General features: G+C 43.3%; 1 protein-coding gene across 1 annotated transcript in view; it reads left to right on the top strand.

Moving 5' to 3' along the window:
- The first annotated feature begins 1,766 nt into the window (after window positions 1-1,766).
- The window catches only part of LOC138974158 (uncharacterized), a 49,826-nt gene continuing 27,249 nt past the window's right edge, over window positions 1,767-24,343 (top strand). The window contains exons 1-2 of the mRNA XM_070346861.1: window positions 1,767-2,557; window positions 6,522-6,935. Of these exons, the coding sequence (XP_070202962.1) occupies window positions 2,500-2,557; window positions 6,522-6,935 (472 nt within the window). The 5' untranslated portion in view covers window positions 1,767-2,499. The remainder of the gene's footprint in view (window positions 2,558-6,521; window positions 6,936-24,343) is intronic.

Here is a 24,343-nt window from a genome sequence, read left to right as displayed (position 1 = left end):
GCAATTTTATACCCACAGTACAGGCAGCCATTTTATACCCACAGTACAGGCAGCCATTTTATACCCACAGTACAGGCAGAACCTTTTTTATACCCACAGTACAGGCAGCCATTTTATACCCACAGTACAGGCAGCCATTTTATACCCACAGTACAGACAGCCATTTTATACCCACTGTACAGGCAGCCATTTTATACCCACAGTACAGGCAGCCATTTTATACCCACAGTACAGGCAGCCATTTTATACCCACAGTACAGGCAGCCATTTTATACCCACAGTACAGGCAGCCATTTTATACCCACAGTACAGGCAGCCATTTTATACCCACAGTACAGGCAGCCATTTTATACCCACAGTACAGGCAGCCATTTTATACCCACAATACAGGCAGCCATTTTATACCCACAGTACAGGCAGCCATTTTATACCCACAGTACAGGCAGCCATTTTATACCCACAGTACAGGCAGCCATTTTATACCCACAGTACAGGCAGCCATTTTATACCCACAGTACAGGCAGCCATTTTATACCCACAGTACAGGCAGCCATTTTATACCCACAGTACAGGCAGAACCTTTTTTATACCCACAGTACAGGCAGCCATTTTATACCCACAGTACAGGCAGCCATTTTATACCCACAGTACAGGCAGCCATTTTATACCCACAGTACAGGCAGCCATTTTATACCCACAGTACAGGCAGCCATTTTATACCCACAGTACAGGCAGCCACTTTATACCCACAGTACAGGCAGCCGTTTTATACCCACAGTACAGGCAGCCGTTTTATACCCACAGTACAGGCAGCCGTTTTATACCCACAGTACAGGCAGCCGTTTTATACCCACAGTACAGGCAGCCGTTTTATACCCACAGTACAGGCAGCCGTTTTTTACCCACAGTACAGGCAGCCGTTTTATACCCACAGTACAGGCAGCCATTTTATACCCATAGTACAGGCAGCCATTTTATACCCACAGTACAGGCAGCCATTTTATACCCACAGTACAGGCAGCCATTTTATACCCACAGTACAGGCAGCCATTTTATACCCACAGTACAGGCAGCAATTTTATACCCACAGTACAGGCAGCCATTTTATACCCACAGTACAGGCAGCCATTTTATACCCACAGTACAGGCAGCCATTTTATACCCACAGTACAGGCAGCCATTTTATACCCACAGTACAGGCAGCCATTTTATACCCACAGTACGGGCAGCCATTTTATACCCACAGTACAGGCAGCCATTTTATACCCACAGTACAGGCAGCCATTTTATACCCACAGTACAGGCAGCCATTTTATACCCACAGTACAGGCAGCCATTTTATACCCACAGTACAGGCAGCCATTTTATACCCATAGTACAGGCAGCCATTCGCCGTTGATGGGGGGTTGCATGCTTGCCATTTTCCTTTTTTTTAAACCCACCGAACTCTGACATGGATTATATTGTGCTTGCTTATGCACACCGTGGATCAAGGGTCTGCCTGGCCTGCACATAAGATGATCCGAGAGATCGGAAAACGTAGCAAGAAACACAACTGGATTGGATGTAAATGCCATTTAACCTCTAACAAAATGCGTCAGATTCACTAAAGAAAACACTGTTGTGTACATTTTCCCGTTCTTATAACATCCGCGTAACTGAACAAGATCTTTCAATCTTATCCTTATACCACCTCAGACATTATGCAAACATCCGTTTGTTAGAAGACAAAAAGCAACCCGGACACAGTATATATATCGCTTGCTATACTCACAACCACGCGACGACCTTTGTGGCCATTTGAAAACACGTTTTACTTCAGCGGAGACGTGCTGTTATTAAAACCCCTGCACGTCTCTTACTAAAACACTGAATGAAACCGTCTCGAGACAGGCCTCATGGATTGATGCGCACCAATACATTTTAAAAGAGAGGGTTCCCTTCTATTCTAGAGTTGCCTTCCTAAGAAATTGTTTGTTGTGAAAAATGCAGTTATAATTTCAGCGCGCTGTAAACAGACGATGATCTTGCCTGAACTGCAGTGTTGAGCGATTTACCTTTAGATGAACTTGGTAAAGATGTAGAGAAGAAGTCAAAGAAAGTTACCATGAGTAGTGTGTCGGTGTGTCACTGTGCCGAGCATTTTGCACTGTAGCAAATGAAGTGTAGAAAGTGTTAGATGTTTGTTAACAGTGCACTTATAGCTTTCCAACAAACTGAAATTTAATCTCCTGCAGAGTGGCTTCGAAGTCTCAAAACCACTGACTGATTAAACATATGGTGTCGTGATAGAAGACAGCAGATGACTGAATCGAGTTTTCAGACTAACATGTTGTTCGTCGGGTAAAGATCAGCACCTTTAAACGAAATACTATATAACTCCCTTCCTGGTTATACCTTGCTTCACCCGTTCGTCCCTCGTCAAGTACCGCGTCGTCATTTCGCAACAAAGATAAATCTTCTTATTCATGTCCGGGTGATACTCACAGGTAAAACGAAATGGCGCCACGCACTTTTCATGTGCTCTTGACGTGTCTGCTGTGTTTGTTACAAACAGGTAAGTCGTTTCTTCTGTTTGTATGTTCAAATTAAATTTGCTTTATCAGTTAGTATTTGAACGTTAACCTTCACCTATGACTTCGTGTGACTAAAAAACCTACGCTACCAATAACCTTTCCATCGTCGCCTTGTTTTTCATATCACAACCCAAAGACTTTAAGCATAGACCTAAATATAGGTCCCTGCTTTAAGTGAGACTTTAAAGTGTTCTTCATGACTGTCTATCCCAATATTGTGATCACGATCATGGTAAATACATTCTTTAAACACGCACATAAGCAAACAATTATTGAGTGTGGGTGCCTATAGCTAAGGAAAGAAAAAAAACACAAAAAGATTCACGACTAGTTCTCAAAGCACACAAGTGCAATCATACACCACCACTACTCCGCTCTCTCCACTAGTTACCCACTCAAGCAGAAGTGTATGAAAATAGATAGATACTGTGATGTAAGTCTTTACTCCGTGTTTCTCCTCTCGAACTTCTCCTGTCCACCAGGTTACACTCGCTCCAGACAACTCAGATATTTTGCTGATAGTCGTACTCGCTACATTCAACTCAACTCAACTCAATTTTATTAATCCATATGGAAATTCCTGCCAAAACAAACAACAACACAAACATTCCGTCAGAGGTTCTTTTGCTATGCTGAACAGTTAAACTTACTCTCGCGTCATATTTGCTAGGTCCCGGATAGTCCCGGACAGTTACACCTTCTCTTGGATCAGTAATTCTCTCACTCTGCATATCTGTCTTGCAAAAAGATATGACTGTACGACTCCCCCCCCCCCCCCTCAAGCGCTCGTTTGTGTGTGGACGCGCGCACGCTTGTGTGTGTGTGTGTATGGGTGTGTGTGTGTGTGTGTGGGTTTGCAGTCGTGTCGGCGTGTGTCCGTCTGTATATCCGTAGCTTTTGTTTCTTGTGCAATCACTTTTTTATGTGAATGTTTCCTGCGCCACGGTATTCCAAGGTCGGTGTGTACCTAATATGCTTTCATGCTGTAATTTCGATTGTATCGTTTTGTACTAAGTCTTGTTATGGTGTTTTTAGGTGTAAGTGTACAGCCCCCGGCGAAAGAAACGCAACTCATTCGCGCCCACTGTTGCAAGTGATTTTTCGTCATTTTGAAATTGTCGTAAAATATGAACCAGATAAGGTAAATCAAAAAGAAATACAGATTCGTGGAGGATATTTTACTGGCTCTACGATAAATGCATAGTATTTAATCGTTTTAATTTTTTAATTGTTCATAAATTGTGTTATACAGGTCAAGCGAGTCGTGATTGCAGGCAGACGTGTCACTTCAACATGCTACAAAAATTGTAAAAATGCATATTTTTTTTAACAAGGTAAAGACATTTTTGGAGGAAATTCATTTCTCAACAACACCATTTAATTAGAATTATTCGCCAAAGCGTTTAAGACTCCAAAAAATGAGCAAAGATCACTTAGACAGTGTTAAAAAGGGTTGTTTGGCAAAAGCTCATTCGCACGGAATCGACGTGATGATTTCATTAAAAAACAAATGCTATTTGTGGCCAAGTGTCTGGTCTACACGATCAGGCTATAACTAAAAACAAAAAAGTTGGGTTTTTTTTTTTAAATAAAGGGCCGGATGTAGGTTCTCTGAATATATTTATTCAAAATGTGCATCAAGAGCAGTTGAGAATTATGAGAAACCAAAACTCCGGCACCTGGGAGAATAAAAAGCATTGAAATACAAAACAATTAACAAAGCAAATTTGAAAGCGATTTGTGTAAAGTCACTTGTTCATTTCAATGCTTGTTGTTCTCTCAGGTGCCTGTTGCTTGTTGTTCTCTCAGGTGCCTGTTGATTGGTTCTGCGTAACTCTCACCTAGTCTCGTTGCACGTTTTTAGAGCACTTACGTCCCTTTGTTACTAAGATTACGGCGCGCTGGCTCATTTGATGGGTTGTTGACAGACCAGCTTTTTTGTCGGTCCGAGGGGGAGCATATCGTCTTTTGTTTCATATTTATTGATCAAGGCCGAAGGCCGCAGGCCGCGGTCAATAAATATGAAACAAAAGTCGATATGCCCCCCGAGGACCGACAAAAAAGCTGGTCTGACAACAAACATCCAAACATCGTTTTTGTCATCATTTTGGTAGTGAGAAAATAAGTGCACAATCAACACAGGGAGCCATGCTTTGAAACACGAGTATCGTTTTGATAACAACACGAGTTCTGTTTTGAGAATCACTGGTAATCAAAGCTGCCATGTGAAAGCAACTTTCTGTGTTTTTGAGTTCATAAAATGTTGGGATGAATATGTCAGGTTTGAGGATGCACAGTTCTGTAGGTTCATCTCGGTATTCCACCCCCTCGGCTTTCAGTTGTAAATATTAAGCTTAGTGATCGAATGTGGAAGCTACGTTGGGTCAAAGGTCACAGAAGATTTGCGTCGTGCAGCGAAGGAAAGAATCGCGATCTTGTTTCTGACTCAGTGCCTCTTTGTTTTTCATTAGACCTGTCATTCTGCTTGCTCGGCTTTGTTAGATGTTTGCATGTCTTGTTGCTATTTTCTTTGCTTTTATTATTATTTCTTATTTGCGCTTCGTTTATCGATACAACGTCTTGTGCACGGGTCAAAATGTGTGTGTCAGGGGTCAATTGGTTTGACTTGAACTTGACGTTCGTGTTTCTCCGAACGTCTGTGTATTGAAACACAGATACACGCACTCCAAGACTTTGTAATAAGACATAACATATCTGTAGGTTTCATTTGTTTGTGATGAATTTATGACCTTTCATGAAGTAGTTTTGTTTTTTGTTTACTTTTGCCAGTTTGCCAGTTCGTTTGTGGAACTTTGCAAAGCAGTGTCGTGTCGTCTGTTTAGGTCTGGGGAAACGCCAATGAAAAGAGCCGAAGAATCCCCGAGCGTTTCTATTGGGTTTGCTTTTGATTATCCATGTATAACCTGCTTCCTGCAACTATGGTAACCGGGGATTTATTGCCTGGGGAACATGCGATTTATTTCCCAGGTGTCTGTGAATGAAAACTCGTGAAAATGATGACAATATGATATATTGCATATCTAGCAGACAGATGTCACAAACTGAACATGCTAGATCCGTATATTTGCACACATTAAGCGTATGACGCACAAACTGAAGGATACAGAACCCACGGGAAATGGAAGCGAACACCAAGTTTTCTTAAGGAGGGTTTGGTACCGTATCCCAAAATGTGAGGGTACTGTTATAAAAGGCCTTATTGTGCCGCAGTACCTCATAGTACAACAAACCCCAAATAACAAAACATAGGGGAGATAAAGTTTAACGCTTTGAATATAAAATTGCTTCGTCTAGTGCAGTGTACATTTACAGGCAAAGGCAAATGGCCGAAATGTAATCCATAATGCCGCACTTCCTACCAGAAAACACAATCTACATTCCCGTAAAGGCAAAGAATACACATGTATATTGTGTTACGTAGCTGCATTGAGGAGTATCGACTCATTATATTTCATGTTACTGTTAATCGATTTACTTGCAATTTAGCCAACCAAACCTGTCTTTAATGCAGCAACATACATGCATCTGTTGAAGAATTGCTGCAAGACCCAGCGAAAATGGCGATATAGGCATTAAACCGGGTGTACCCCTTCCTCAGGCGTGAGTTATGTTTGAGCAAGGATTGAGAATATTACCCACTTTGACACTGTAATCACAATAGCACACGGCAACACAATTTCCATTACGTGTTGTTGAGAATATTGGTCTAATGCTAAACAAATGCTGGCGTATTGTGTAAACTGTTTATCAATGATTCCTGTGTTGGTGATGAAAAGAGTGACGAAGAGTAGCATCGACAGTTCTGTTCGGTGGCCTTCTATTCATTGTGCATGTAAGTTTGTGTCAGCAATCAGTACGTTTGCATTTGAATTAAATGCATGTGTCACTTAATCAACAGTTCCCTCTGGTTGTGTTATGCTGCAGGTAATGGTCAAAATGGCCCCACTACCATCACAGTCACCCCGGCAACACTGACCTTGAGGCCCAATGTGTCAGACAGTACTGGAGGACAAGTCACAATATCGTGCAGGGCATCTTCAGTGGTTGATGCCAGTGAGATAATGACAGCCATCCTCATTGAGCGAGTGCTACACGCCAGTCCTAACGCTGGGCCTGTGCGGGTAGTAGCAGCTTCTCTGGGAGCTACGGATGCAGTGTTGATGCTGACGTCACTTCAAGGCTCTGCCACCGTGTCTGGCACTCTCAACAGCAAGACCATCACGCTGACCCTGAACAGAGCCAACTGTGGTGATGCCGGCATGTACATCTGTAATGCTGGTTCAGTATTAGACGGTGGAGCCATGACGTACACAGCTTCCAGAAATCTGACAATTGAAGGTTTGTTTGTTTGTTTTAATACAATTGATGTCAGCTGATGTGATTCTCTTTTTTTTTTTTTAAGTGTGGCTGTCTGAGTACACTAAACACTAGTTGGTTTCTTGTGACAAATCGTTTAAGTAGAGAATTCATAAAATGACTGACTCGGGTGATACAGTGCGTTGTTTCCCTTCAAAAGAGGTTATGATTATGCACCTGTGGGAAAATTCGTTACCGGTAATTGAACATTTACCACGCCCTAGGTTTTGCTTGAACAGACATTTTCCTCAATTTTAAGTGCCTTGACACGATGCATTTTGCAGGATGAAATGGCAAAACATGATTTTCCTGTTAGTATGTAAATTCAAATATTGACAACTTAAACCTATGCAAGTGTTGCTGGTTCAAAGACATTGAAAACGATGATTGGTTGTTGATGTGTTTGCATTCTCACTAGACTATTCGAGCTTTGCACGTGGACAAATACACACGCAACTTGTAACAACAAGTCTCTCTGTGCCTCAAGTCCATGACAGATGAGAAAACAGCAGCTGCAGCTCCTTGCATGACGCTCTTTAGTCTTGTCTTCCACTAACCATCCTGCACTTTGCCAAGCTAAGCGAAACCCACAAAAAGAATACAGTTGGATAGATCATCTAGTTTGCTTGCTACTGCTAGCACCATTTGCTCATCCAACCACATCCAAGTAACTCACACCCACTCTTTATTTCCTTACCACCCCTGACTGCGAGATGCAGTGTCAGGCCTGCCTCTGACACAAGTAAAAATGGTGCACTTCAGAATGATTGCAGAGTGTGCTTCAGTTAAATGGACTGACTGTTAATTGCCTCATCGGTAAAAGACCTGCACATGTTCTTAGATGGACACAGGTGTCTGCCAGCATTTAGAGTTACTGCAATTCAAAGAACAAAACTAGGATACAGTTACAAACCACGAATTAATCGATTCGCACATGCACATCAAAGACATAAAGGCACAGTAAGCCTCCCGTACACCATCACAGATACCGTCAGGCTTTTACACACAGTACAAACACCCTTCCATTTGAACGCTCACCAAACGAGAACATCATAGGTGCCCTACGTAAAGAGCGAGCAATTTTCAAAAAATTAATTTTGCGGATTGTCTCCTCACACAATCGGACCGTGGTGCGTTTTGGCGCTAGACCTAACTTTTAAAATCTGAATAATAAATTGACAGCTTGTTACACAAACATTCTTAAATCATAAAAGAATTCTTTTTTCATCAAGACAAGATCAGTACAATTCGAAGTTTTGAAAGTTTGAAAACCCCCCGCGGGTTAGGGGGAAGAATTTACCCGATGCTCCCCAGCATGTCGTAAGAGGCGACTAACGGATTCTGTTTCTCTTTTTACCCTTGTTAAGTGTTTCTTGTATAGAATATAGTCATTTTTTGTAAAGATTTTAGTCAAGCAGTATGTAAGAAATGTTAAGTCCTTTGTACTGGAAACTTGCATTCTCCCAGTAAGGTAATACATTGTACTACGTTGCAAGCCCCTGGAGCAAATTTTTGATTGGTGCTTTTGTGAACAAGAAACTGAGAAGTGGCTCTATCCCATTTCCCCCCTTTCCCCGTCGCGATATGGTCAAGAGTACAACAGAGTGTCAAGTGCCTGTATCACGAGTCGGTCACAAAACTAGCCTTGTAAAGGCAACCATTCTACATGCACCACAATCAAACCTGTTCTAATCTGTTCAAAATAAGTTGATTTCAATATGCATGTCTTCTTGTGTTCAAATCTGTGTCTGTTGAGTTATATATCTGTGGATTATTTCGAAAAAGTTGGTTATCGGCGAAATGCGAAACGTGACACAATTCACACACGTACACTTTGAAGCTGCATGTTCGCTTTACCAGAGACAATTTGAAACTGAATCAATCATATCATGTTATGAAAGACAAAACAGTTCAATGCAGGTTGACTGTCAGGACGAACGAATGACCGGCGATGTGTATAATTGCGTTCAAAGGGCGGCTGCTTGAATGTAACCGTCGCGTTAGTTTTTCGTACCGAGTTCGTCTTCATTTTAACAAGGAGTAGGAAGTCTCGCGTAGGTGGGAAACAGCATGATTTTAAAGCTTCTGTCATTGCCTTCATTTCGGCATAGGACTTTAAACGGTTTCTTGATTCCACTCTACATAGCAGTCCAAAGGAAAAATAATTGAAAACCGCGTTAATGTTATGTTACGTTCATGCAACAAAAAACGATCCCTCACTAGGACGTGAACGAGATTTTGCGTAAACGGCGGCCATTTTGAATATTGTTTACAAAAAAGCTGGTCACATGTTGTTTTGGTCGAAGCATCGATGGATCATTGTGGCGAAAAAGCATGAGGTAAGTTTTGCTGTTTATGGTTACATTCATGCAGTTTTGTCAGTGAAAGACGAAATGCAAGTAAAGTGACCAAAATACGTTATCATTTTTATGAACAATAGCATGAACGTGAAAACAGTGTTAGCAGGGGTTATCTTAGTCGCATTTTGAATTGTGGAAAATGTTTGTTGATTTGTTATGAGCACACGTTTGCGAGTGACCATGCTTACTTTTGGTGTTACTGTTTTTAATGTTACATGCGTGAATATGTTTGCTTTAGAAGAATGTTTTTTTTACATGTTTTATAGCGAGAAGACCAATTTTGGACGTAGTGTTGTGAGATCTCGAAGGATTAAAAATTTTTTTTTTACGACTTACCATTTTTTTACCATCTTGACGCGTGATCGTAACTTAACACGAAAGTACATATCGTTAACGTTACCTACAAGCAAGTGCTGCATTAATTTTAGATCGGGGAAATTTTAAAGGAAAACAAATATGCAATAATCTGACGTCACTTCAAGGATCTGCCTCCGTGTCTGGCAGTCTCACTGACAAGAGCATCACGCTGATCCTGAACAGGGCCAACTGTGGTGATGCCGGCATGTACATCTGTAGTGCTTATGCAGTAGTTGGCACTGCTAATAATATGTACACATATTCCAGAAATCTGACAGTTGAAGGTAACTATATTTTGTCTTTAAATGAAAAGTTAGAAACTGGGGCACTTAAAACACAGGACATCTTGAGGTCATACACTGACACACGTATTTTAAACATCTATATATATATACGACTTGTGTCTGTGTGTCTGTGTGTCTGTCTGTGTCTTCGCGATGCACGGCCAAAGTTCTCGATGGATCTGCTTCAAATTTGGTGGGCTTATTCACAGAGACCCCGGACACAACCTCATCGATGAGATATTTCAACACGTGCTCTCAGCGCGCAGCGCTGAACCGATTTTGTGCGCGCTGAACCGATTTTGGTTCCACCTCAGCTCCCATACCGACACACCAAAGCCAAAGTTCTCGGTGGATCTTTTTCAAATTTGGACACCGTATTCAGCTACACCCCGGACACAATATCATCGATGAGATATTTCAACACGTGCTCTCAGCGCGCAGCGCTGAACCGATTTTGGTTTTTGTGTTCATTTCACCATTCCCAGTAACTCTTCCTTATCTTCTCATCTTCTCCATGTTTTCAGCGTTTACCTCCCTTCCTTCGTATGGTGCACTATAGTATGAGGGGGGCATCTTCGGATATTCCCGGCGTTCTGTTACTATTTTTAGAAGGTCACCGCAGTGTCCAGAACGTAAATTGGACCCGTAAATTATCCTCACTGTAAAAGTGCAAAGGTCGAATCAATTTATAGCCACGCGAAAAATACACTGTCATCTATCTCTCTATAGATACGGCTTCTCTGTGTTTGTGTGTGTGTGTGTGTGTGTGTGTGTGTGTGTGTGTGTGTGTGTGTGTGTGTGTGTGTGTGTCTCTCTCTATGTGAGCAACACCTGGGGATTGTTCAGTTCTGTTTGTGATGTGGTCTGGCGGCTTTTGTGTATTTGTATGTACTGGCCTTCCTTTGAAAAGCCATAACAGTTCAAAAGGGCTTACAGATAAGCTCTAAATTGCTCAATCCTGATTGAGTGGAGTTCGCCTCCAAAGGTGATTAACACGGTTACATTCGTCGACAAGGATGGGACTCGATATGGTCAGGAATGGCATTATGGCCACTGAATCATTTTCGTGCTGTTCCCATTCCACGAATCTGGGAGGGACCTAAGCTTCACAATATCACGCTAGTGGTAATATAAATGCTGTGTAATCATCTGTTTTGTTTCATCCAGTTTATAACCACTTTTTCCCCCAGCTTTGACTTTTGTTCGTTCTGGGTCACTGGCCACCACTCTTTCATCCCCGCTGTCACGGTTTGGTGACATGGATTGGGGAAGAAACTCTTTGTAGAGTGCCTTTCCCAAATAATGAGATGCAAAGCGCCTGTGCTTATCGCAACTGAAGGATTTTTTGCTGACTGAGCTTAGCACGTGAAATTCGTTTTATCTCCACGCCTGGGCTGGAGTGCTAGGTGTAATATTGTGTACAGGGTTTCCACGTGCGGGATTTTGCTGGCTTAGCAAAATCAACTAAAACTGCATAGACTTGTGACGATAGCGATTGGTCGCTGGAGTCATGTGATGTTTTCGACGAGCTTTGGAGGAGACATTGACACGTCCCCATTCGGCATTTACTTTGAGGCGATAAGGTTGTTTCCTCGTCTAAGAGTTGACGTTTTTTTCAACACGTGGTGACATTTTTTATGTCAACGTGCCTGTTCTGCATGGCCAGTAGGGCTCTTCCCAGCTAGCAAGCTTTCGTCGGCCGACTGACGATTTCAGTCGGGTGACGTCGTCATATGTCGTGTGTCGTCGTCCGTTGTCGCGCCGATACCGTTTGACTGTGTATAAATGTACGTAATAAACCCCGACATCGGCCCGACGCAATGTTGCTGTCGATAAAATTATGCAGAGTTACGGGAGATAACAAATTGATGATCATTATTTTAACATTTGTTACGTCCCCTGTTCAAGCGTCGGTCCAGCAACGGCGTGACATTATGAGACTGACCATGCAAATGCGAAACTAAATTATTCATATTTGTTGACTTTTTCACATAGGAGTAGGATAATTAATTGTAAGTTTTATTTGCATATTTGCAATCAAATACAGCATGTTCTCAAATCATGAGTTTTACATTTTAAAAATACGCCATCATTTACTTGAAATATTCAAATAGCTTTCCTTACGGTAAACAAGATTGAGTGTGCAAATGGCTGCTGCTTTCCCGCGTGAGCGAATTTTATTTGTTTTCTTAGTTCAAGTTAATATCGAAAGAAGAGACATTTTTGGGAATGTTGGACAGCACATTGATGATATGTTATCCGAGACGAATGTCGCCTCGGGATCTCAATCTGAGTGCTGGTCCCAGTGCCACGTGGTGGCGGTGAGAATAGTTGTGTAGCCAGTGAGTCAGGCTCTTGGCAATGACAATCAGATTCAGACGTCAACTCGAGGACAACCGACGGATGGAGCGAGTAAGTGATTTCGGTTTTTTTTGGCTCTCAATGTTAGTTTTGCTGTTACAGTGAGGGGGGGGGGGGGGAGTACATACTGCTGTATCTTATTCTGTATATGTAGATGTAGGTGTGTTTTGTCCTGTTACAGTGGGGGAGGGGGGTGTTGTACACACTGCTGTAAATATAGATGTAGGTGTGTTTTGTCTTGTTACAGTGGGGGGGGGGGGGGGGGGGTGTGTGTGTACATACTGCTGTAGATGTAGGTGTGTATTGTCCTGTTACAGGGGGGGGGGGGGTAACATACTTCTGTAGCTGTAGGGGGAGGGGGGGTACATACTGCAGTAGTTGTTGGTGATTTTTGCACTGTTACACTGGGGGGGGGTGGGGGGGGTGGTGGAGTACATACTGCTGAATCTGTAGCTGTAAGTGTGGTTTGCACTGTTACACTTGGGGGGGGGGGGGGGGTGTACATACTGATGTATCTGTAGCTGTAGGTGTGACGTGTATTGCATTGTAACACTTGGGGTGTGGGGGGGGGTGTACATACTGATCTATCTGTAGCTGGTGGTGTGTTTTGCACTGTTACACACTTGGGGGGGGGGGGGGGGTGTACATACTAACTGCTGAATCTGTAGCTGTATGTGTGTTCTGCACAGTGACACTGGGGGGGGGGGGGGGGGAGGGGGTTGTACATACTGCTGAATCTGTAGCTGTAGGTGTGTTTTGTACTGTTACACTTGGGGGGAGGGGGGGGTGTGCATACTGATGTATATGCTTGGCGCTGGTGGACAATATTCACTTTTTTGGCCAAAAACACACTTTTTTGGCCAAAAACGTACATTATTGGCCAAAAAGTGTGTTTTTGGCCAAAAACATGTTTTGGCCAAAACTTTTAAGTGCAAAGTTTTGGCCAAAAAAATATTTGGCCAAATCTAAAACATTTGGCCAAATCTTCACTTTTTTGGCCAAATGTTTTAGATTTGGCCAAATCTTTTTTTGGCCAAATCTTTTTTTGGCCAAAACTTTTGCATTGAAAGTTTTGGCCAAAAAATAGTTTTGGCCAAAACTTCATTTTTTGGCCAAATCTTTGAGTACCCCTTGGCGCTGATAGACAATATTCATTTTTTTGGCCAAAAACGCCAGTTTTGGCCAAAAAAGCAAAGTTTTGGCCAAAAAAGTATACTTTTGGCCAAAAACGCCAGTTTTGGCCAAAAACGCCAGTTTTGGCCAAAAACGCCAGTTTTGGCCAAAAACGCCAGTTTTGGCCAAAAAAGTATAGTTTTGGCCAAAAACGCCAGTTTTGGCCAAAACCGCCAGTTTTGGCCAAAAAATTATAGTTTTGGCCAAAAAAGTGAAAATTGTCCACCAGCGCCAAGCTGCTTGGCGCTGGTGGACAATATTCACTTTTTTTGCCCAAAACACACTTTTTTGGCCAAAACTGGCGTTTTTGGCCAAAAAAGCAAAGTTTTGGCCAAAAAAGTATAGTTTTGGCCAAAAACGCCAGTTTTGGCCAAAACCGCCAGTTTTGGCCAAAACCACCAGTTTTGGCCAAAAAAGCAAAGTTTTGGCCAAAAAAGTATAGTTTTGGCCAAAAACGCCAGTTTTGGCCAAAAAAGTGCGTTTTTGGCCAAAAAAGTGAATATTGTTCACCAGCGCCAAGCAGCTTGGCGCTGGTGGACAATATTCACTTTTTTTGGCCAAAACACACTTTTTTGGCCAAAACTGGCGGTTTTGGCCAAAAAAGCAAAGTTTTGGCCAAAAAAGTATAGTTTTGGCCAAAAACGCCAGTTTTGGCCAAAACCACCAGTTTTGGCAAAAAAAGTGTGTTTTTGGCCAAAATAGTGAATATTGTCCACCAGCGCCAAGCTGCTTGGCGCTGGTGGACAATATTCACTTTTTTTGCCAAAAACACACTTTTTTGGCCAAAACTGGCGGTATTGGCCAAAAAAGCAAAGTTTTGGCCAAAAAAGTATAGTTTCGGCCAAAAACGCCAGTTTTGGCCAAAACCGCCAGTTTTGGCCAAAACCGCCAGTTTTGGCCAAAAAAGTGCGTTTTTGGCCAAAAAAGTGAATATTGTTCACCAGCGCCAAGCTGCTTGGCGCTGGTGGACAATATTCACTTATTTTGCCAAAAACACACTTTTTTGGCCAAAACTGGCGGTATTGGCCAAAAAAGCAAAGTTTTGGCCAAAAAAGCAAAGTTTTGGCCAAAAAGAGATTTGGCCAAAAAAGTGAATATTGTCCACCAGCGCCAGCAAATACAAAAGATTTTGCCAAAAAAAGATTTGGCCAAACAAAAAAGATTTGGCCAAAAAGTGAAGATTTGGCCAAATCTTTTTTGTTTGGCCAAATCTTTTTTTGGCCAAATCTTTTTGTGGCAGAAGTTTGGCCAAATCTCCCGTTTTAGCTAACATAAACAGTTTTGGCCAAAACTTTTACATAGAAAGTTTTGGCCCAAAAAAAGTTATAGCCAAATCTATTTTATTTGGCCAAATGTGTGGGTTGTTTTGGCCAAATCTTTGTCTTTTTTGGCCAAAACTGGCGGTTTTTGCCAAAAAAAGTGAATATTGTCCACCAGCGCCAAGCATAGATGTAACTAGCTGAAGCTGTAGGTGTGTTATGTACTGTTACAGTAGGGGGAGGGGGGGGTGAACATACTGCTGTTTTTGTAGCTGTTGGTGTGTTTTGCACACAGGGGGGGGGGGGGGGGGGATTGGGGTTGTATACTGCTGTATCTGTAGCTCTAGGTGTGTTTTGCGCTCTACACGAGGGAAGGGGGTGGAGTGTTGTATGTTTGGTACTGTTACAGTGGTGGCAGCGGGGGGAGGGGGATGTACATAATTCTGAATCTGTAGCTGTAAATGAGTTTTGTACTGTTACAGTGGTGGGGGGGGGGGGGGTTGGGGGTTGTACATACTGCTGTAGCTGTAGGTGTGTTTTGCACTGTTACTAAGGGGGAGGGGAGGTGTACATACTGCTGTAGCTGTAGCTGTAAGTAATTTTTGCACTGTTACACTTGGGGGGTTGTATATACTGCTGAATCTGTTGCTGTAGGTGTGTTTTATACTGTAATACTGAGGGGGGGTGTATACGGCTGTATCTGTAGCTGTAGGTGTGTTTTGTACTGTTACAGTGAGGGCGGTACGCGGTAGGGGCGGGGGGTTCTACATACTGCTGTATCTCTAGCTGGTGATTTGTTTTGCACTGTTACACTGGGGGGGGGGGGGGGGGGTTGTACACACTGCTGTATATGTAGGTTTGTTTGCAACTGTAACACTGGGGGGAGGGGGGGTTATACTGCTGTAGCTGTAGCTGTAAGTGAATTTTGCACTGTTACACTTGGGGGGGGGGGGTGGTGGTGGTACATACTGCTGTATCTGTAGCTGCACCCAGCCAGCAAGACATTAGCGGCCGATAGTCGGCCGAACACCCTTCAAAAAGTCGGGCAGGTGACGTCAAAAGATACGACGCGGGTGTTGGCCCGACTAACTTTTGCAAAGAGGCAACGAGGCGGCCGACAGGCGGCCGAACACCTGTACTATGGCGGCACGCATCCGGTCCGATGTTAATCGGCCCGATGGCTTGTTGGACCTGCGGCCCGACACCTTATGCCGACATCGTCCCGATGTCTTCCCGCTGAAATCGATATCTTCCCGATGTCGGCATAAGGTGTCGGACCGCAGGTCAAACAAGTCATCGGGCCGATTAACATCGGACCGGATGCGTGCCGCCATAGTGCAGGTGTTCGGCCGCCTATCGGCCGCATCGTTGCCTCTTTGCAAAAGTTAGTCGGGCCAACACCCGCGTCGTATGTTTTGACGTCACCGGCCCGACTTTTTGAAGGGTGTTCGGCCGATTATCGGCCGCTAATGTCTTGCTGGCTGGGTTAGGACAACGGAGGAGTGACCGCCTTTCGCTGGTGTTCTGGTGGTTTGCTGTTGCTGTTGTCGTCCTACCTTTTACACTACTTACCATTTCTGGTAAACTACGGGGAGGACCTTCAGCGACTGAGTGAGGCGCCTGATATCTCCACTATTCCCTGCTTCGTTCAACGCCAACCGGCACTACAGTCAACGGAGCAGTTGTGGAGATAGACTATTTACGGGTCGCCCACTCAGTGGCAAAAAGCAAAGTGTACCGTGCTATTGCACCCTTCTTACCACCGAGTCATCTTTTATATTTGTGATTATATTCGAGTGGTGACAACGTAGGGTGTGTGACACCTGCATTAACTAGCGCTTTTGGCAGACCGGCTATCTTTCCTGTCTTTACACGGGTTCAGCGTGTTATTATCATTTAATAAACTTTAACTGGCATTTTTGTCAGTTACTTATCTTACGTCTTTGACGTAAGAACAACGTTTGAAGTGAAGTATTGAGGGAGGTGGCGAGATCGTATATAAACAGGCGTCTGAAACTTACACTTTTGTTGATTCTATCTTTTTTGTGTGACTGCGAGAGTGGATCGTGGTGTGGATAGTCAGTTAGCAGTAATTGACAGTTCATAATCACCTTTTGTGATCTATGAAACGTGACACCCGCTTTTTCGAGGGGGTGTTTCTAATGTAAATGGGCGTCGTTGTGTGCATGTGTGAGTGTGAGTGTGTTTGTGTGAGAGTGTTTGTGCGAGAGAGTGTGTATGTGTGAGTGTGTGTGTGTGTGTGCGTGTGTGTGTATGTGTGTGTGTGTGTGTGTGTGTGTGTGTGTGTGCGTGCGTGCGTGCGTGTGTAGTTGTGCGTCTGTTTATTCATTCGTTTGTTTGCGTGCACGCACGCACATGTGTGTGTGTGTGTGTGTGGTGTGTTTGTGTGTGTGTGCACCCCCCATCCTCTCCTACCACACACTATTATGAGCTGAGTATTTGTGCCTCGATATTTTATTTATGTTCTTACGTTTTATGTTGTTTATTATGATTCACCACACCCGAGTTTCTCGTAATTGAGATAATACAGTGTTCTATGTCTATGTCTATGTCTAACACACATGCACACACGCGCGTAGGCTAAACAAATCCAATCTTGACTTTCAACTTTATATAAACATACATCCTGTTCACAATTAACGAGGACAAACATAATTTACAAATACCCAAGTACAACAATTTATCTTTTGTAAAAATTCGGACACACATTTTCCCAATTAATATGAAAGTCACTGAACTTATCTTCTTTTTACTACACCTTATATCTTGATTCCCCAAACACTGATTGATTTCTGCCTTTTCAAATTTACCAGTAACCCAAACGTTCGCTCTAACCAACCTATTTTGTCCAAAACAGTTTTACCGATACACAATCATTAAAATAAAAAAAGGGTTTAACATAACCGACTTCACTACCACATAAACAAAAATTTTTTTATTCTCCCCAACATTCTGGTCAACAAAATCATTATTATAGACAGTAATTCAATTTCAAGACAATCATCACAGCTTTGAACCGACCCTTTCGTTCAACCAGTCAGAAGCAACAACTATAGTAAAAGCTACAGCGCGATCAACGTTCGCCCATTTACGAACTCGCGATGAGATTTGTTTTCTCTGGTCACCAAGCCTACCGTTTACAAACGCATGCGCACTAATTGGGTTTCCCCCAATTTCCTCGACCTTGACCTCAGAACTCTCGAAGCCACTACTTCGGCTTTCAATTTAGCTCTTGCATACCGAGTAGCTGGCAACTTTGCTTCCGAAGTTCCCACTTTCAATGTTCATTTGCAGGGTCTCTCATTTGACATCATTATACGACGATATTGCTTCTGAAGGGTCCTTACCAATCCAAAAGAAACCTCCAACGCATACCTAGTTGGGTCATATCCAAGGATTCCGTGACCGTTGAGAGCAAAGGTCCGTTTCTCGATGGATTTGACTTCTGTGAAGGTTAAATAAAAATTTTAGAATGGGTGTACCTCGCGAAAGTGTGGGCATAACTTTTGAGAGCCCCAAATTCAAAATGGCCACCAACGGCCAGTATGAAAATTAACTTTTTACTGGTTTGGCTTAGAATGCTGCACAAAACATGTTTTCTAGGATAGTTTGGCATGGGGAATTCATATTTGGTATTATTTATATGATTTTACCTGTTTTTGATGTCCAAAACCAAGATGGCCGCCAATTTTCATGTCCGAACGGTCACTTTTGCAAAGTCTTGAAAGGTCCTTCCTAGTAGGCTGTAATGTCCGTTTCTCAGTTGATTTGGCTTCCTTGAAGGTTAAATAATGTTTTTATCCTGGATGTCTTTTGCAAAAAATGTAGACACGAAGGTACGAAAGCCCCAAATCCAAAATGGCTTCCAACGACCATTATGAAAATGAACATTTTACTATCTAGTTGATGGAGCATACACCGATTGGGTCTGTGTCTAGTGGGGTCTCTACACATCTTCTGTATCTGTTGAATCTCCAGGCTCGCTCCTCTCATCATCACTTCCACTTTCATCCGAATAATCGCGAAGTGTGAGCTGTTGGGGCAATGGGGGTTGGGTGTAGCGTACTGGTCGGCACTTCCCATCCACAAGTTCCCAGCCGTGCCCAATTGGGGATGGATGGTCAAACAGGTTGTACATAATGAAGTTGGCAATAATTATGTGATATAATTTGTCCTCTCCACATGCAGATTCAAGTAGTCGTCATCGGGTGGGAGGCGGAATGTACTTTTCCTCTTCATCTTGTGCCACTTGGAAGCTCTGGCCTGCCCGCAGGTAGCATCTGCATTTTCACCACAGATGCTGGAGAGAACAAAGGACTTCATGTCAGCTTTTACACTGTTCTCTAAGTCAGGATTAGTCATCGCCGTCTCCATCACAGTCTTCTTCCCATGGCCATAGAATCTTGAGGTATGATCACTTCCAGTGATCACATGGAGAGGTATGATGATCTGTGAGACTTCGTTGGACAGCATGTCACTGCAGTTGATAAAGGCATCTTTGCGTTTAATCAGCAGATCACCAGGAAGTTGTTGTGAGAGATATGCTCAACCTGTGCTTTGTTAAACAGCTCCAACATTTTGCTCTTCATAGTCTTGCGGAAGGATCCATCTACGTTGTACAGAGACAAGTGACCTCAGTGCAGGTGATGAGGTGTCAAACGGCTGAGCGTTGAACTATGTCATGCAGCCCTGCAGGTCCTGAATTGCTTGATCGTCCTTTTTCATCCTTGCTGGCTGGCACTCAAAATGTTTTCTGTGGCGACGCTCAGCCGTTTGACACCTCATCACCTGCAATGAGGTCACTGCAGTCTGGCCTGGTTGCTTCTCCAGAACTTGTTCAAGACCTCAATACTGCATTTGCAGACGGACGAGATCAAGTTGAAACCCTCCTGAATGACAGGGTATTCACCAAGACAAAGCTTCTCACTGCTACCATCCACAAGAATAAAAGGCAGACATTCGCCAGCGAGCGGATTTGTGCATCAGTTGGTGCGTCTACAAAGGTGGCTCAGATGGAAAAGTCGGGACTTGCGGCCCTGGTGGACCTCGTGGATGGTTCAGGCATGTTCCAACTTGAGCAAGTACTTGAGGGGAGGGTAACCGAGGAATGCTTGTCTCTGTACAACGTAGATGGATCCTTCTGCAAGACTATGAAGAGCAAAATGTTGGAGCTGTTCAACAAAGATCCAGTTGCTCAAAAACCACAGACCTACATCAGCATTGTTGACATGGGGATGATCTGGCGGTTAGCCACTCCTACACCTGATGACCGAGAGGCTAGGAAGCGTGATGGTTCGCACTACAGCTGGAATGACTATCTGCATAAGATATGCGCGATCATCTTCTCACGCCATGCTAATGCAAGCCCCTGATCAATGACAAATATGACCTTCCCTTCAGCATCAAGGACGATGAACATGATCGACGGGCTGCAAAGCATGGACATATTCCAAATGTGTTCCCTAAGCCCGAAGACACTTTACCAGGTGCTGCTGAATTCAACCAATTCATGGTCAGATCAGGAAACAAGGTCAGATTGCAGAAGCTCGTGAAGAAAAAGTTGGAAGCAGAAGTTGCTCGGGTGGGGTGTGAGGTCATTTACTGTGAGGGTGAAACAGCAGTGAACCTGTCCACTGGGGTGGCAAATGGGGACTATGTCTTTAGACATCCAGAGGCTGATACAATGCTGCTCTCTGCCTATGCCAAGCTCAGGACAGGAAACTACAGGGGGACAGTTGTACTTGACAGCGAGGACACTGACGTATATGTTCAAGCAGCATATCTCTCACAACAACTTCCTGGTGATCTGCTGATTAAACGCAAAGATGCCTTTATCAACTGCAGTGACATGCTGTCCAACGAAGTCTCACAGATCATCATACCTCTCCATGTGATCACTGGAAGTGATCATACCTCAGGATTCTATGGCCATGGGAAGAAGACTGTGATGGAGACGGCGATGACTAATCCTGAGGCAAGGGAACTCCTGGAACGAGTCGGCGAAAGCCCCGACTTAGAGAACAGTGTAAAAGCTGACATGAAGTCCTTTGTTCTCTCCAGCATCTATGGTGAAAGTGCAGATGCTACCTGCGGGCAGGCCAGAGCTTCCAAGTGGCACAAGATGAAGAGGAAAAGTACATTCCGCCTCCCACCCGATGACGACTCCTTGAATCTCCATGTGGAGAGGACAAATTATATCACATATTGCCAACTTCATTACAACCTGTTTGACCATCCATCCCCAATTGGGCACGGCTGGGAACTTGTGGATGGGAAGTGCCGACCAATACGCTACACCCAACCCCCATTGCCCCAACAGCTCACACTTCGCGATTATTCGGATGAAAGTGGAAGTGATGATGAGAGGAGCGAGCCTGGAGATTCAACAGATACAGAAGATGTGTAGAGACCCCACTAGACACAGACCTAATCGGTGTATGCTCCATCAACTAGATAGTAAAATGTTCATTTTCATAATGGTCGTTGGAAGCCATTTTGGATTTGGGGCTTTTGTACCTTCGTGTCTACATTTTTGCAAAAGACATCCAGGATAAAAACATTATTTAACCTTCAAGGAAGCCAAATCAACTGAGAAACGGACATTACAGCCTACTAGGAAGGACCTTTCAAGACTTTGCAAAAGTGACCGTTCGGACATGAAAATTGGCGGCCATCTTGGTTTTAGACATCAAAAACAGGTAAAATCATATAAATAATACCAAATATGAATTCCCCATGCCAAACTATCCTAGAAAACATGTTTTGTGCAGCATTCTAAGCCAAACCAGTAAAAAGTTAATTTTCATACTGGCCGTTGGTGGCCATTTTGAATTTGGGGCTCTCAAAAGTTATGCCCACACTTTCGCGAGGTACACCCATTCTAAAATTTTTATTTAACCTTCACAGAAGTCAAATCCATCGAGAAACCGACCTTTGCTCTCAACGGTCACGGAATCCTTGGATATGACCCAACTAACTACAATTGCAGGACATTCCTGTTTTTAAGGCAGCTCATTGGGAAATGAGTTCAGACAGAATATCGAAGACGTGAAATGCGTCAATCGACCAGCTGTCGTAACTTGGCTACAATGAGACGGTCGCCTACCTTGCACCATAGACACGAACTGTGACATTCTTGTTTAATTTAGGTTAAATGCTTGAAACAGAATGGCTCAAAACCGACAGTTCCATCAGTTACTGACCGAAACAAACGTGCTCAAGTCATGCAGCGAAGGTGGCGAGCTTTCAAACTATCACGACTGAATAACTCATAACACATGTTTGTGTGTGTGTGTGTGTGTGTGTGTGTGCACGGTGTGTGTACCACAGTGTATGTAAGAGAGAGAGAGAGAGAGAGAGAGAGAGAGAGAGAGAGAGAGAGAGAGAGAGAGAGAGAGAGAGACTGAAAGAGAGAGAGATACTGAGAGAGAGAGAGAGAGAGATGGTGGCCCACCCCCTGTCGCCGTCGCCGATAAGTCATGCACGTGTAGGGGAAAGGCTCCTAATATGGACCGGCTCCTAATATGGACCACCTCCTGTTCTGACAAACTAACGGCGCTAGAGCGCTCAAAACAATTTCATTCGCTTTATTCACCCTCTCTGGATAAGTTGCACATGTCAAAACATGTTGCAGAAACACAAACCTCAAAACCGTTAGGCTTTTTCGCTTTTTTTCACTTTTGGCAGCGTTCTCTAAATTTGCCGCCTAAAACGGACTCGTTTCTGTCCACATCCAAAGCTTTCATAACACAAAAATGGCTATATATGACAGCTAAAACTGTATTTGTTACATTTTAACAGTGTGTACCCCGAGTTTCTACTGCAAAAAAAAAATAATAGCAAAATCTCAAAGTATGTGCGAGTCCCCTAATATGGACCACCTTCAACAAATCGAAGAAAATAAAAACTAAAGGCAATTTTAATTAATTCATTAAGAAGCTTGCTGAAAATAACCTATAACTAGCCCTCGAGATTTCAAAAAAATATAACAAATAGTCTTTTTTGTGTGGAAGTTGATAATTTCACTTATTTTCACTCTGTTTTTGATAAGCTTCTTCAGTTTCCTGGTGTGCTTCAAATAATGCTCTCATCAACCCGAAACAGCTAAATCTAAAGCATATTTGAATAAGTCTGACTTGCACACTAAGTTGTATCATGTTATTTTGAAGTATAGGGGGCTTTTTACAGGGATTCCTGAAGGCCGCTTCACTGGTCCATATTGGTCGCCCAGGCTCCAAATATGGACCACTTGTGATTTTTTCTGTATTTAATTTTTGCTGAAGGTCTATCAAAGCTATTTCACTCGAATTAGGCCTAACTGTTAAACTAAGAGAGAAGGACTACCAACCACAAAATGAAACTTCTTCGCAAGAAAACAAGCTAGTTATCAGCAATAAACAAAAAGTGGTCCATATTAGGGGCCCTTCCCCTACGGTTTTTTTTAGGTCGCGCCATTTCACGCGCACTTGGTCTGCTATATATATATGCCCAGACAGTGTCTTTATGTTTGATAGTAAGGCGCTGCTCTGACATTTGCTCAGAATTAATAATATTTCTTTCGTTAAAAACTTCTGTCAACAGCACAGCAATTTCACTGTCAGTAAATGATGCAGAACGTCCCTCCGTAGCTACTTTCATTTTGGGCACACGTGCCATGCCTTTTCCTTACGACTGCCATGTTTACAGAAACGTGCGCATGCGTATTACTATGGATTCCCTCAATTTCCGCGACCTTGACCTTAATACTCTTGATGTCACTACTTCGGCGTTGAAGTCAGTTCATGCATAGTGAACAGTTAGGAAGTTAACTTCGGGAGTTCCCACTCCAGAAAGAGGCCTCTACTTCCAGTGTTTCTTACTTCTAGTTCATGCATACGGGCCAGGGGGAGGGGGAGGGGCCTGGAAGGATTAAGGGAACAAAAAGTGTCAGAACCAGCTGCTGTAGAACACATAACTGTTGATCACGGTCTATTAGTATGGTCTTTAACACACTAATTAAGGGAATTTCACAATATTGTGTGTAAAGAGAGAAACCGTATGCATTCGAGTTGCTAGACTGAGACAACATTACCTGTAACCACGTTAACAAAGCAGCAAAGGGAGTAAACTCTAAACTGTTCGCCAATGCTCCGCTGTGGGTAATTACCTCCTCTGCCTTTAATTGCCCAGATATGCATGTGCTCCCGCTAAATCCCAAGTCCAATTCTCGCTTCTAATAAAGCTAAACCGGCCACTGGAAATTCACCTTCTCTCCAAGAATCACGGTTTTGGTTTTCCTTTTATATGTATACGCTTTCGACTTTATTGTCCTTCAGACTGTGTACATGTGACTTACGCTCAAAAATAATTCCTTTTACGTATATGACCCTCTTGTAACCCCGTCCTGTCGTGGTAGCGGTAGCTTCTCTGGCAAATACGGATGCAGTGTTGAAGCTGACGTCACTTCAAGGCTCTGCCACCGTGACTGATAAGACCATCACGCTGACCCTGAACAGAGCCAACTGTGGTGATGCTGGCATGTACATCTGTACTGCTCATTCAGTATCTGGCATTGCTGCTAAGATGTACACATCTTC

The sequence above is a fragment of the Littorina saxatilis genome, linkage group LG8, assembly GCF_037325665.1.
Source record: "Littorina saxatilis isolate snail1 linkage group LG8, US_GU_Lsax_2.0, whole genome shotgun sequence".
NCBI lineage: Eukaryota > Metazoa > Mollusca > Gastropoda > Littorinimorpha > Littorinidae > Littorina > Littorina saxatilis.
Note: the sequence above shows the minus strand (reverse complement) of the source record. Positions and strands in the feature narration are given on the sequence as shown.